The 15156-nt window shown below is 39.4% G+C and overlaps 3 protein-coding genes across 3 annotated transcripts; 1 reads left to right on the top strand and 2 right to left on the bottom strand.

Annotated features, from left to right (window-relative positions):
- Nucleotides 1-1335: 1335 nt before the first annotated feature.
- On the bottom strand, nt 1336-2307 carry LOC118783775 (olfactory receptor 52D1-like). The gene has a single exon (XM_036537733.1). The coding sequence runs from the start codon at nt 2305-2307 to the stop codon at nt 1336-1338; it is 972 nt and encodes a 323-aa protein (XP_036393626.1).
- A 1002-nt stretch (nt 2308-3309) lies between these two features.
- LOC118783776 (olfactory receptor 52K2-like) lies at nt 3310-4260 on the bottom strand. The gene has a single exon (XM_036537734.1). It carries the CDS (start codon nt 4258-4260, stop codon nt 3310-3312), a length of 951 nt encoding a protein of 316 aa, XP_036393627.1.
- A 4730-nt stretch (nt 4261-8990) lies between these two features.
- Nucleotides 8991-9923, top strand: LOC118783150 (olfactory receptor 52E4-like). Its single transcript, XM_036536864.1, has one exon. It carries the CDS (start codon nt 8991-8993, stop codon nt 9921-9923), a length of 933 nt encoding a protein of 310 aa, XP_036392757.1.
- Nucleotides 9924-15156: the final 5233 nt, after the last annotated feature.

Raw genomic sequence — 15156 nt, forward strand, 5'->3', positions numbered from 1 at the left:
CTGCTGTGCAGATTGGTAGCTGGCAACAAAGTTAAGCAGCTAGCATGCCAAAATAAACAAACCTCCAAGATCAGGCCAAACCTCAACAAGGCCAGGCAGCTCTGGTCCTATTTGCTTGTGGGACAGCAAAGGTTACACAGCCTCCTCCTAGGACCCTATGCCATACTACATCATTGTTCTGTTTGTGAGAAGAAGAAAATCCCAGTTGCATGATGAACATTTATTTTATCCAGGGCTATGTATTAATACATACTGAGGTACATTAGGGATGGTGATGCCTGTATTCCATGAACTGAAATATTCTTATAGCCATCTTAAAAGGTTAAAGCTTTGTATTTTCCCAGTAGCTCTTATTGCATGTACCTTTAGCTATGAACATGTAGCTGTTGAATGAAAACTGATAATTTGTCAGCATTCTGGATATGGTATTGTGCTGTGATTAAGGTAATTGGGACTGTGTAGGAGTTTGCTTATGCCACAATGTACTCACTTTAGAAAGAAGATCAATGCAAATCAATGCAATTTATGGCTGTTATTTCTTAGATTTAACACAAAATAAAGTGAAGAAATTTTTGGATTCTAATGCCTGCTTAAAAATCAAGACTGAGACATATCGGTAAAATAAATATTATTTTTAATTTGTCAAAATACTAAAAAAATGCTGACATTACAGAGGCCTGCATTTAAAACAATGTTTATTAACACGCTTCAGCTGTGTTTGTGTAGACAAGTCATGGTCTGCATATTTAAGTGAGTGACACATGAAACTGCTGTCATTTGCTGTCTGGGGAAGATCACATCAGAAGATAAGAGTCAAGAGCAATGCAGCATGGGTACCACATATTTTATTATGTTAAGTTCACAGCATATGAGAGACAGTAAATAATGCTATAATTAAACAACAATTTTCAAACAACTCCCAATTGAGTCCTTCTCAAAATCTGTGAATTTACAGCATGTCATTATAGGCCTAGAAAACTGAGCATTTTTAGTTATTTAACCAAAGAAAAAACACACTGATATATGTGTGCTAAACTCTGCAACCATCTTACAATCTGGGAGCTTGTATGCCCATGGCAACATAAAGACATCTCGGTAGCACTAAAAACAAAAACAAAACAAAAAAAGTAGTTGCCTATTTCAGGCCTCTGGATTCACAATATGAGAGAAAGGTTAATGATTATTTCATGAGTAAGAAGCAATCTCATGCTTAATTTTGCTGAGTGCTTCTGTGAGGTAACAGAATTTTACAAGACTATGTGTGACTGTTTCCATGGCAATTTGTTATGCATGAAGATGTCACAGCAGGTGAGCAGTCTGTGTACACTCAAACATTCATAAACTGTCAATTTTTTCCACTGACACATGTGATTTTACGAGTTTGAGGATTCCACTATGAATATCTTTCACGACACTACGAATATCTTTCATGACGATGCCATATATGATGGGGTTGATGGTGGGTGGAACAACAATAAACAGTATTGCACAGAACTTTTTGGTGTTGGGACTGACCTCATCAAAGCGCTGAGTCACAATGATGATGACACTAGCAAGTTCAAAGAGGACATAGATAGTGAGATGAGTTGCACATGTTTGGATAGCTTTGGCATTGCTCTTGTTTTCTCTCCTCACTAAACATGTAATTAGGATTCTGATATAGGTGAAGGCAATGACTAAAAAAGATCCAGTACTCAAAAACCAGGCCATGCATAATCCATATATGTTATTGATTGGAGTGGGTACGCATGCCAGGCTCAATATCGTTCTGTTGCTACAGTAAATATGCATTATGAGGGTACCACACAAAGGGATTCCCGCCTGAAGAGAGAACAACACTACCACCAGGCCGATTGCAATGCCCCAAGCAAGGAAAAGGAGTGCAGCCAATTTCCCTGGTGTCATTATGGTGTGGTACCGCAACGGCTCACAAATAGCAACATACCTGTCGTATGCCATGGCAGACAGCAGTGTCTGGGCTGCTGAGCCATAGGTGTGCACACAAAATGCTTGGGAAATAGCCGCCTCATAACTGATGGTTCTCGTTTCCAAAAGAAAGTCATGCATCAATCTGGTCATGACAGCCGTGCCTCCCATCAAATCACAGGCGACCAGATTGCACACCATGATGTACATTGGTTTGTGGAGCTTCTTCTCACATGCGATCACCATAAACAGAGCTCCATTCCCCACCAGCATGACAATATACACTAAGAGTGATAGCACAAACAGGGGATAGGTGGCCTCTTTGCTCACCACAAAACTTTGTAGAGTAAAAATGATGGGCTGCTTTAGAGACTCATTCATCCCCTTCGTCCTGAAAAATTGTAATGTCAGATAAAAGATATAATTCAGAAATACATAAAAAGTAAAATAGAGAAAACAAAAAAGAAAGCTAACTTTGAGAAATGATAGCTTTTGTTGCTATATGTAATTGTCTGTCAAGCGCAAATTAAAAGACCCCATTCCCGAAGAGGCAGGCTGAATATAAATGTACTGCATGAACTTTTGCTCATTCACTTTTTTAACTGAAAGTGTTAATTGGGTAACCTGCAGAAATATCAATCAAATGCATCAATCCAGATAGAAACCTTCACATGTCAGCAAAATGTATAAATGTTCCAACTGAGCAGTCCCATATTAACCCAAGTGCCGTGCCACAAAGAGTGCTCTATTGGGGACAAAGCGTTGCCCTTGTCTTAATTTTGACTAAGTGGGTCTGGCCTGTGTTTTCTGTTCCCTTACCTGCGCTTGTGGTGGAGTGTCCTACGTAAAGGAGTGACAGCAACATTTTATAGCTCTTCGGGCTGAGATTACCAAAACTGCCACCAATCATTCCTCACCTGCCTGTGACATGGAGGTTGAAGAGCTGGGGGATTCATGTTATTGCAGTGAGGAACATGTCTCAGAAGGTTATTCATGTAGTCATTTTTCCCCCCATGTCTTCAATATTCAGAAAATTTACATTAGCAACTTCTGTTTTCACTGTGAGTGTTGCTATGTCCTAAAATACAGAGACCTACCATATACAATTTCTTATGCATATACACCTTATTCCACATACTTACTGTGAGGAGGTACTTAAAACTGAATGCAACATGTGGGCATTTGCTGTAATACTCATGTACTTAGAACTTGGCATTCTGCCAACTAAAGTATTTCTTAATTGAATGAACCATACAACTAGTGTTAAACTAATGCTTTATTTCATTTTTAATTTTACATTTGGTTTGACAACACTTACATAAAAGAAAAAAAAAGAGTATCATGCATTCAAGCCTACAGAGAAAACATTAATTTTACTAAAGTTTATTCATTTGGAAAGACTTTTCTTTGAAAAAGTTTGAGGATGTTAATGCGAATATTTTTCATGACCATGCCATATATAATTGGGTTGACCAGAGGTGGAAGAATCATAGATAATATTGCGAAAAATTTCTTCATATTTTCACTTATCTGCTCGACGCGGTAAGACATAATTATAATCATACTGGTAATTTCAAATATGATATAGGCGATGAGGTGAGGTGCACAGGTTTGGATGGCTTTTCTCTTGCTTTCATTTTTCCTTGTCACTAAACAAGCTATCAGGATTTTGATGTAGGAAAAGGCAATGACCAAGAAAGACCCAGTGCTCAAGACCCAAGTCATAACCAGCCCATAGATGTCATTGATAGGAGTGGGTATGCACGCAAGTCTCATTATTGACCTATTACTACAGTAAACATGCACTATTAACGTACCGCATAATGGAACTGTCACGTTCAGCATGAACAAAATCAGCACCAGGACCAGCGCAATTATCCACGCAAGTAAGCATAGCCCGATCAGTTTCCCTGTGGTCATGATGGTGTAGTACCTCAGTGGTTCACAGATGGCAATGTACCTGTCGTAAGCCATGACAGACAAAATTGTCTGTATGGCACTTCCGTACGTGTGCATGCTGAAAGCCTGGAAAATGGCAGCCACGTACGTTATGGTTCTTTCCTCGGAAAGGAAGTCAGACATCAGCCTCGTCATCATGGCCGTGCCTCCGAGCAAATCGCAGGCGAGGAGGTTGCAGACCATGATGTACATGGGCTTGTGCAGAGTCTTCTCAATCAGAATTACTATGGCTACAATGCCATTCCCTGTCAGCATGGCGAGGTAGCCAAACAACGAAAGCACGAAGAGAAGATGGGCCGTCTCCTTGGACACAATAAAACCCTCTAATTTAAACACAATCGGCTGCTCCAAAGGCACCAATGACACATTTGCCATATCTCAATCACTTTTGCCTTAGAGAGGATCCTGAAAGCAAAAACACATTAAATTATGTTATTGGTTACATAGGAAATATGACCATTCCTTTCCTCATGAAATTACTAAAAAAAACTTAATTCTTCCTCCATACATGTATGAGTTTGTGAATTAAGACAGTCTGCAGTGAACCCTGAACTTAATTTAATGTAAAACAGGATAATATCTAAACGATTGACTACTTCAAATCACAATGCCCTACATTTACATCTGCAATTTTCACTCTTTTCTCTTTTCTCCCCCTGCCTCCAAGAAATGTTGTGGTTGTTATTATTATTATTATTATTATCATTATTATTATTACTAATAGAAGTAGTAGTATTTCCCAGACACCCTTATCCATTCTAACACTTTAGAATACAGCAACATAAAATAACACAGAGCTTTTTTATCTGAACACTGCCATGGTTAAAGTAAAGAAACAGCCTTACCTGTCAGTGTAGATCAAGAGAGTGATGGCTTCAGGAAGAGCCATCTGACTTTATACTGTGCCTCCACTCATCACCTGTCTCACCTTCAGCCTTGGTTGTTCTCCGTAGCAGGCTTACACGTTGTGGCATGAAATGATGTAATTCAGAAGAGAACTGCTGCCAAGGTAACCTCTTAATTGACACATTTAAAGAAAACAAACCTCAAATTCCCAACACATTATACCAACACAGCACTTTCATATAATTACAGAATCATTATACAGTTATCTCCTTTTTAAGTATTCTTTTTTTTTCAGAATGAAGTAATATCCTGCACCATTAGATGTAATGGTCAGAGGGATCCTTACGTACTGGCCCTGACCAGCCTGAACTCTGAATTCCAGGTTAATATCCAATTTTATTCCCATTTACGATAGCGGCATGTAACAACTTACTATAAACAGACATGCATCCAGGCAAAGCATCTGCAAAACAATTGGATAACCCATTAGAAAAAGCTGGCGTCAGATTCAAAGACTTCAATAGTGATTAAACTACTTTTTAGGCACTGCTGACAGCTACCAGTCAGGTTCCTGTACTCAACCAGCAATATTATCCATTATCTTCATACTGCACATGTCACCATGCGGGTCAAAGCACTGCACACAAACCAAAGGAAGGAATAGAACGTGGAAAACGGCTAGCAAACAGTTTTGGGATTCTGGGTTTCATATGGCATTAACTATGGAAAATTTAATTAAAATTTCATTTATTTATTTATTTATATTTTATTTCAATTTTTTATAGCAGAAAATAAAACAAATTGGTTTTATTATATTATATATATTGGTGGCACTCTGGCATAGCGGTAAGGAGGTGGCAGTGTGGCATAGCGGTAAGGAGGTGGCAGTGTGGCATAGCGGTAAGGAGGTAGCACTGTGGCATAGCGGTAAGGAGGTGGCAGTGTGGCATAGCGGTAAGGAGGTGGCACTGTGGCATAGCGGTAAGGAGGTGGCATTGTGGCATAGCGGTAAGGAGTACAGCCTGTAAACAAAAGGTTACTAGTATGATTCCCCCACTGCAGCTGTACCCCTGGGCAAGGTACATAAATCAGATTCGCAACAGTAAATATTCGGTTGTGTGAAGGAATAATATGTTGAAAAAAATCTGTAACCTATGAAAGTCACTCTGGATAAGAGCATCTGCTAAATGACAGTAATATAAATGTATTTGTACATTTAAAACTTCATTTCTCAGACTTCAACATTCATGTAAATATAAAGCACTTCTGCGACAGGGGTACGCAAAACACGCAATAAACCCTTCACTAAGCTCCACCCCTGAATAACATTTCTCCAATCCTATTTTAGCAAAGGCTACCAACCCCGATTTTTCGGACAAACAATACCAGTGTTTAACTCAGCACAGGTGGAATACGCGTCGCTGTCTAGTAAGCAGGTAAACTAGATTAAACATTATGCTCCTGTAACCAGATAGGCTGGAGGCAGCATTTTTGATCTGTTTCCAAACTTACAGCTAACTTGGAGAAACGTATGTAGTGGTGGCGAGATGAAGCTTCATGAAGCCTTGAATCTTTCCAGCCAGCTGTGTTCAAAAGTGGCTCATTTCTCGAGGCTTCGAATGCACTATAGGGACACCTGCTGGTCAATGAAAATACGTTGCAGGAAAAATTCAGTTCTCTCCCTCCTAGACTACTGCAACTCCCTCTTTGCAGTCCTGCCTGCATGTGCGATCAGACCCCTGCAATGTCTGCAGAATGCTGCTGCTTGACTGGTTCACAGTGTCCCCATATTCTTCCATGTCCCACCCTTCCTGATCTCCCTTCACTGGCCACAGGTGACAGCTCGCATCTGATTTAAAATGCTGGTATTGGCTTACCGAGCAGTGAGGGTTATAACATCCTTTTATATTCAGTGGATTGCTTGGCCTTCCACACTGGCCAGGCCACTGCGTTCAGCTTCTTCCTCCACTACCCGCTCTCGGGGGGTCGAAGGACAGGTTTTCCCCTCTCCCGCTTCAGACGTTTTTGATGTACTGTATTTGTATTTTGATGTACTTGTATTGATATATTTGCATTTTGACATATGAGCTTGTACTTAAGCCATGCATATACAACTGAGTGACTTTAAGATTATACAAAGTTATTTACAGACCCCCTGGGCCTGGATATTAGATTTCTGTGCCGTTATGTGGATGTAGTTTTTGTAGAGCATCATTAAAAGAGTGAGCATCGCACTGCACTCAGTGTCAGTCTCCATTTACGAAAGGTATTCTTAGTCTACCATCCATGTAGATCTTCTTCATTCCAAAGAGTATCACGTCGTCAACAGATACAACAGTAATACACTGAGCAATGAATGATAATTAGCTAGCTGTTCAAAAGTTAGAATTGTGGGCAAACTTGCAGAGGAACAGGGTGAAAAGGAAGATTTGCTGGGTAAAAAGCGAGCTTAGCTTAGTTTAGCTCAGCAAGATGGCGATGTTTCAAGTCAGCATATCTGAATGCTGTTAGTCAACACATAGAATAGCTGATGCACGTCAACAAGGCAAATGAAAAATTGAAAAAGGTCACTGTATTTTTGATGGTCATTACAGTGGAAGCAAACTATCTGATGAAAAATTTGACACAACAAAAGCCACCTCAAGCCAAAACCTCTAGTCATTGCAAAAAGATTCCATTTTCTCTTTACTCCCCCCAGTGTTTGCCTGACTTGCGGAACATGACTCAAGAGCAGCCACATCAGTGTTAGCCATGGCTTTGTCAATCAGCCTGACACAGGGGAGAGCAGTGCATGGCAACCCCTATTGCAAAGGAGATCCACATTGTCCAAATCCACAAGGTCTCCTGTCTTACCTCATTACTTGCCTGATGTCCAGGATCAGCTGTCATTGGTTGTGCAAAGAAAAAAAAAAAATCTAAAAATAAAATAGGTAACTGATAAAAAGATGCGGTGGATAAAGTTGTAGGTGGATTCTCATCACCTGAGGAGAAGGTAAGGTCATGTTTAGATCTCAGGTTTATTATTGTGCTGCCTTAAAAATAATACCATCAGTATTAACGGACATGATATCACTTGACCTCCATTTTTTTCTTGTAGCCCATTACTTTTGTTTGAATTAAAATCTTAAATAAATGAGAATTCTAAATATAAATGAACAAAAAGTAAACAAAACTGACTTGGCAGTTAAACTCATTTTGTTGTTTTGTTTTCAGAATTGGCATATTTAATCACAGAAAACTTGAAAATGAAGTTTGATCATTCTGACACGAGGAATTTTCTCAAATGAAACAGATGCCAGATGTAGATTCATCATAATCAGGCTTATTAAAGAGCTTTTTTCTTTTAAGAGTCACAGTATCTTTATTTTACATGGCTTGGTGATATCTAGGCAATAGCTGAAACTGCACAATGTTTTCTCAAAAATATTTTATGTCCTACATGCTTCACTAATTACTGCAAGATATAAAATATATTGTATTCAAATTCTGAACAGCTCTTTCCACATACCGTACCAGTCAAAAATTGGACACTGTTTTCTTTATTTATTTTTACTATTTTAGAATAACAATAAAGGCATCAAAACTATGAAATAACACAAATGGAATTGTACAGTGACCAAAAAATTGTTACAAAAAATCAAAACTGCCTTATGTTTTAGATTCTTCAAATTAGCCATATATATATATATATATATATATATATATATATATATATATATATATATATATATATATATTTCATACATAGGCATCAACTTCACTATTTATGTTTGGCTAAGAAACAAATTTCAAGCATTTATGCATTTTTAGATAAAAATGTCTTTAAATGCACATTATCTATTATCTTAATTAGGTGTGTACAAACTTTTGACTGGTCCTGTATATCATTACATTACGTTCTAAGGGAGCCAAATTGATTCTTTTAAAGAAATTGCTTGATAGATACAAGAGGAATATCTGAACAGCAGTAGTGTATGAGTGATTCTGTCCCGGTGTTTTTGATTCTGCCCCTGTGTTTTTGATCACTGTATGCAGTTGATTCTTATGTCAATAATTATTATAAACAGAGTGTGCTGTAAAATTATGGCATAGGGAAGATGGGCACACACTATGTACACTTTCTACTAACAGACATCAGGAAGGGGTAGACCTTAACAGACAAGCAGAGATACCAAAAAAAATGCTTAAGATGGCCTTTCATTTTATATGCCACATTGTTCAGTTTGCTTCTTTTTTTGCAGTTCTGCAAAGTTCATAAGATGGATAACACATCAATAAGCAGCCAAATCCTGCAAATCGAGGGCTTTGAAATCTCACAACTGTTTGTGTACCCTTTGTTTTTCTTGATGCTGTTTGTCTATCTCACCCTCCTGGTCTCCAACATCGGAGTCCTCGTTCTTATCATCACTGACAGGGGCTTGCACCAGCCCATGTATCTCCTGTTCTGTAACCTCTCTGTCAACGATCTGATCGGGAACACCGTCCTGATGCCTCGCTTGATGTCCGATGTTGTTTCCACCGAGCGGCTCATCTCTTACAGTCAGTGCGTGCTGCAGGCATTCTGCAGTCACACGTTTGGATCAGCCTCGCACATGATACTGATCATAATGGCCGTCGACAGGTACGTGGCCATCTGCCACCCCTTGCGGTACACCTCGATAATGACCACCAGCACTGTGGTGAAACTTTCTGCCTCCGCCTGGGGGGCTTCACTCGTTCTGGTGTCCATCTTACTGGGCTTAACCATCCGGTTGTCCCGATGCAGATCCACCATTTTAAACGCCTTCTGCGACAACGCCTCCTTGTTCAAGTTGTCCTGCGAGGATGTGTCGATCAATAACATCTACGGGTTGTTTTTCACCGTTGTGCTGTTTGCGTCCTCGATGAGTAGCATAGCTGTCACCTATTTCAGAATCGCTGTCATTTGCTGGACCAGAAAAAGCAAGGATCTTAACAACAAGGCGCTGCAAACCTGTGCCAGCCATTTGGTCCTCTATCTCATTATGCTGTGGTCAGGGTTTTTGACCATCATTTTACATCGCTTTCCAAATTACCCGGACTTGAGAAAACTGGCCTACATTTTATTTCATGTCGTTCCTGCTAATTTAAATCCCATTATCTATGGACTCCAGACAAAAACGTTAAGAGAGAAAATTGTGCAGATATTCAAACACAAAGTGACAGCCACTTAATCCATTTTCAAAAGAAATGCTCATAAAATGTTGTTTGTTTGATATATGTCTGGGATACATCAGTATATATTTACATGCTCATGCATGTATTTATTTATAATGCAAAGGCAATTTAACTTAATTTAAAATGTTACCTAATTTGTTTGTTTAATCAACTACTTTGTAGAATAAGAGACATAATCAAATGGGAGGGAAAGATATGATTAAATACTGTAAGGATATACTGAACACTTGCACTTATGGACTGAGATATACCTAAGAGAAGAATGCAGTCTCTAGAACTACAGCCGCACACAAGTGCATGCATGTCTGTGTGCGCATGTCTGTGTGTGTGTGTGTGTGTGTGTGCGCGCACGTGCGCGCATGTGTAACCAACTAAATGTCTATGAGGATTGTTACTGCAGGGACTTTTTCAGTTTGGCAGGGCAGACCCTTGGAAAGAGGCAAACTCATCTCCATGCCGTAGCTGGTGAATGAATATCCATCCTACCAGTTTTTAATCCAGCAATGAGGGTGTTTCTGGCCAATCTCCAGGAGCAAGTCTCAGCACTGTGAAAAAGAAAATGATGCCTGTCATCTAATCCTTGAATGCCCCCTTGTGTTCTTATGTGGTCTGACATATGGCAACCATCCTTTCTGTGTGAACTGAAAATCATCAGTTACTGTACATTGCAAGTAATGGGTGGTTAATAATGGTTAATAATGGTTAATAAATGGTTGTAATGTCAACCACATGTATTCACAGCGTCATTGCAATTATCACAACTGAACAAACAGAAAATGCAGCTATGCGTAAATGTCAGATAATACAGATGTGTTCAGCTAATGAGGACATGGCCAGTTGAATAATTTTGTTTTGTCATCATTTTATTTATCAGATGCAGTGATAATGTATTTTAAAAGTGCATTTTCAATTACAATGTTCCATGTGTGATTGTTATAATTATGCATTTCAGTATTGCAGGGTAATGGAAGAGAATGTCTAACTTTGGTATGAGAGGAAACATGTCAGAACACATTTAATTATTCACATTATTTTAATAATGACAAGGTTACTATTCCTAGCTGAAAACAATGAACTAAATAGCAGATAAACAAGTAAAGGTTAGCTGAGTTAGTGCATTTACCTTGGAGACCTGTAACAGGAATTCTGAAAAACATATATGCACTGGAAGAAAAGAAAAATAATGATAAGAATCATAAAACATTTTACTTGTAAGGCAAGGTACCCTTAATGGGGCAAAAAAAAAACACAGCCTTTTTGCCCTTGAAGGCAAACATCTGAACTTTTGCAGTCTGCAACAGACTGATAATGTAAACAAATTATGTATTTAATGGCTTTTAAGTATAATTATTCCTTGCGTAGAGTGTGAGCCTGCTTTTTCATGACAGTTATTAAATCTCTCTTCTCTGTGAGCACAAGAACTCCTCCTGGACCTGTGTGATATTTCATGAAATGTTTAGTGGAACTAATTAGGGAGCAGAAAGTTACATTTTTTATTCTGTTATACTGTAATAGCATGACTCTGTCTGTTTTAGCTAAGCAGTCATATGCTTATAAATATTTAAGGTGAAGGTTAGCACCTTAAAGTTTTTACAGATTTAGCCCATGTATTGTAAAAAGGTTATCTGAAGAGGTCTGAGAGTTTTTGCTGCCTAAACTAACTGTTAGAACTATATGATATTTTCCCTTACTTGTGATACCCTGTGTACTGTGTATGACAATATACTATGTTTGGACATTGCAGAGAGTAAGCCATCACATTATTAAAGAACTAATCTTATGAATTCAGTTTTTTGTCTCTCTCCATGAGCTATACCGGGTAAGAGTGCTCCAGCAGTTTTCGTGTGTGAGACAGGTCCGTGTGGACCAGACTAATTCCCTCTCCCTGCCTCTTCACTGCCACTCATTGGCTGATAGTGGTACTGTACTAAAGGTGATGAACATTTGAGTATTTGTGATACTGACACAACAACACAAAAATCGTTTGCTTTTGACCCTATAACTACATGGCACATAGTGGCAAATGTGTTTATGGCAAGCTGTCTTGCTTGGCTTCGAATTTTACTCTGTATTATGTGTCCTCTGGTCAGATTTAAATGTAGACACCGCAGATTTATAACTGACTTCACTCTGCTGCATGCCAATACTATAAAATGACTAGGTACCTACAGAAACTGTAGGTCAAGTTATTATGTTTTTCCTGATTCTACAACCTATTGGAAACCAATGATTTAGGGCAAAACAACACAGATTGTGAGCATAAACACGTGCAGTACATTTAAAAAGTGCTGTATTTTCCTTGTTCCCATTGTCAGCTCGGAGGACATGTGAGAAGGTAAAAGCATTCCTTTTTCATGAATACAGCTCCAGACACTTACATCAGGATGTGCATTATCCATGTAACTGCTGGGAGGGAAAAGCACAGTGGAGCTTGGCTCTAGAGGGAGAGCTCCAGAGTGATCCCGCTTGACATATGGACAGAACAAAGAGTAAAAGTAGCAAATGGTGGCTTTGCCTGGTAGACAGAGAGCACCGCTGCTACCACAAATATTAGTGTGTGCGCGCTTACATTGCCACTCATTCATTTGTTTGATGCTCCAATACAGAGCGACTAACAAAAAGCATTATCTAGGATTGGGCAAGTAACTGTAAATACTGAATTATTTGAAATAAAGTGGAATTGTGGGAAACACTGCCAGAAAGGGAATAAGTGGTGCACACAGCCACCAATTTCCAGGTAGATATTGGTATAATATTGCTTTGTGTGTTATCTACATTATCGCCCTGTTTACAGATCCACCAGGATCAATAGGTAGCAAGAACATTCCTATACTCTAGCTATACTCTTAACATTACTAACACTGCGTTCAGTGATCGTGTGCTCATGTCTAAAATTAATTAATTGTGAGAGCCCTGATCGCAACTGCGGTCGCAGGGAAACGATGGAGGCACACGGCTCAGCACTGCAAAACGCAAATGTAAGGTGTAACTAGAGAAATGCAGCCTGACAGTGCTTGGCTTCTATGAGGCCCCGGCAGAACATAAACACACATATGGCCTACACCGCCACACTGCCATGCCGCTAGACCCACAATCTCAGTCGGGGAGGTATAGCTGCCGCAAGGGAGCAGCATCTGCACAAATATTTAATGCAAGGAAAGCAGAACATTGCTTCCACCAGGGAGCCTCACACCCAGCTCTGCTGAACACCACATTCAATTACTGGAGAGCAACGCAGGGTCACAGAAGGAGTGCCTCAGCTCTCGCTAATGCAGCAGTAGGCAAAAAGAAACCGTTTGTCCGTGCAGAGAATGATAGCACGTACCAGCAGGTATGTCAATAACCAATCCGGCAGGACAGGTGCGAAGACGACAACCTGGAAAGGCCTGTTTATAGAGCCAGTGCATCTGAAAGGGTGCAAAATGCTCACAATGCTGAGTGGAAAGGCAAGGGGCTACTGTACCAAGTAAAGCATCGACAAACAACAAAAAGCAGTACATTTCTGTGTGCACTTGAATACACCATCAAAAAGAGAGTAAAACAGACTAGATGTGAATTTGGTACAACAAAATCCTCAGATTATAAATATCATTTGATACATGTTTCTTACATGTTACATGCTTCTTGTTCACATCTAATTTGGTTTGGTAATGTGCAGTTTACCTAGCTGAAAACAAGCAGCACAATTTTGGATACTAAGGTATTATTATTAAAACACTTCTCATTAATCCCAACTGTTAATTGCTTTGAAATGTTTCTGTCTCAGAAGTAATTAGCAAGAGCTTGTTTAACAACACAAATGATTGGTTATGTTGCACAAGGAAACCAAAGACTAAATGATGTGAGGGTGGTGTTTAGCTCAGACAGATAATGGAGAAAAAATGTTGTGCCAGAAATTGACTGAATGTCTTTTAAATTAACTGACATATTCACAGCTATTACATTTCTCTCTGTTATTGGCAAATGTGCACACCTGGATTTACTGAATTTGTTCTCCATTTCAAACAACTAGTTATGCCTCTGTATTCTTAGCTAGAACATCACAGCTGAAATCTTAAACAAAATACAATAAACTGGTTATATGAGCTGGTAATAAGTTATATGTATCAGTGTATGTATATGACCAATTCTCATTTTACTAAATTACAAATGATACATTAAAATTTTGTTCTGTGTGGTGTGACATTTTAATTTTTAGTTTAAATCTTAATGCAGTGTTTTAAAATAATTATTTTCATTATTTTTATTTTTGTTAGAAAATATTTTTTGGTTGCTCAAATAGAAGTGCAGCAAAATCACCAACATTCCATTGTCGCTCAACTTCGAATTTGGAAGCTGACTCTTGAAAAATGTGTGAATGAAACCTTGTCAAGCTGGCTATGATATCACAGCGATTTCACAATCACAATGATCAACATGAAGGGACAAGAAGCAGTTCAGACCAGTGTGCTCCCACTGCAATAAGTTAGTCTCCAGGTAACTTAATATTTATTTTGCAGTTTTCTTTATGTGTTATATGTGAAAGGATACAATATACTAAGGTAAATAACTATACTCTTTTCTTAGAATAAAATCATTGTTTTTGTTTTCTTGAAACACCAGATGGTGCAGCTTGGACTCATCATCAGTGATGAACCCAGGGTCATAGGGTGTTTCAGGTCTTAGATCATCAGACACCCTCACCCGGGCGACCCAGCCGGGGGTGATCAGTCCCCGGCTTGTGTCCAAGTAGCACACTACACCATGGATCACCCATCTTGATGCACAGCCACCTTGATGCTTTTTCTGCAGCTTCCATGATTTTCTTGGTGGCTCTTCTTTCCTGCAACACTCTAATGCCAAGGACACTGAGTTTCCGATGTACAGACTGCCCTGCAAAGCCCCTGCAGCCCACTTCAATGGGCTCACAGTGGGCCTTCCACACCTTCTACATTCCACTACCAGTTCGAGATATTTGGCCTTCTTACACTCGTGGGCCTCTTCTATCTGGTCTTCCCAGGGGACAGTGAGTTCCAACATAACCACTTGCTTAGAACAGTGAGATGTTAAGACCAAATCTGGCCTGAGTGTCGTCCTTGCAATGTGTTCCGGAATCTTCAGCTACTTCCCTAGGTCAGCCTTCAACTGCCAGTCACGAGCTGAGGCTAGCAGCCCAGTTGAGGCCCTGGGCTCCACCTGAGGTTTCTCTCCCACCCTGACAAAGGCGATGTTGTGCCTTGTTGGGAGCTG

Source organism: Megalops cyprinoides, chromosome 9 (assembly GCF_013368585.1).
Source record: "Megalops cyprinoides isolate fMegCyp1 chromosome 9, fMegCyp1.pri, whole genome shotgun sequence".
NCBI lineage: Eukaryota > Metazoa > Chordata > Actinopteri > Elopiformes > Megalopidae > Megalops > Megalops cyprinoides.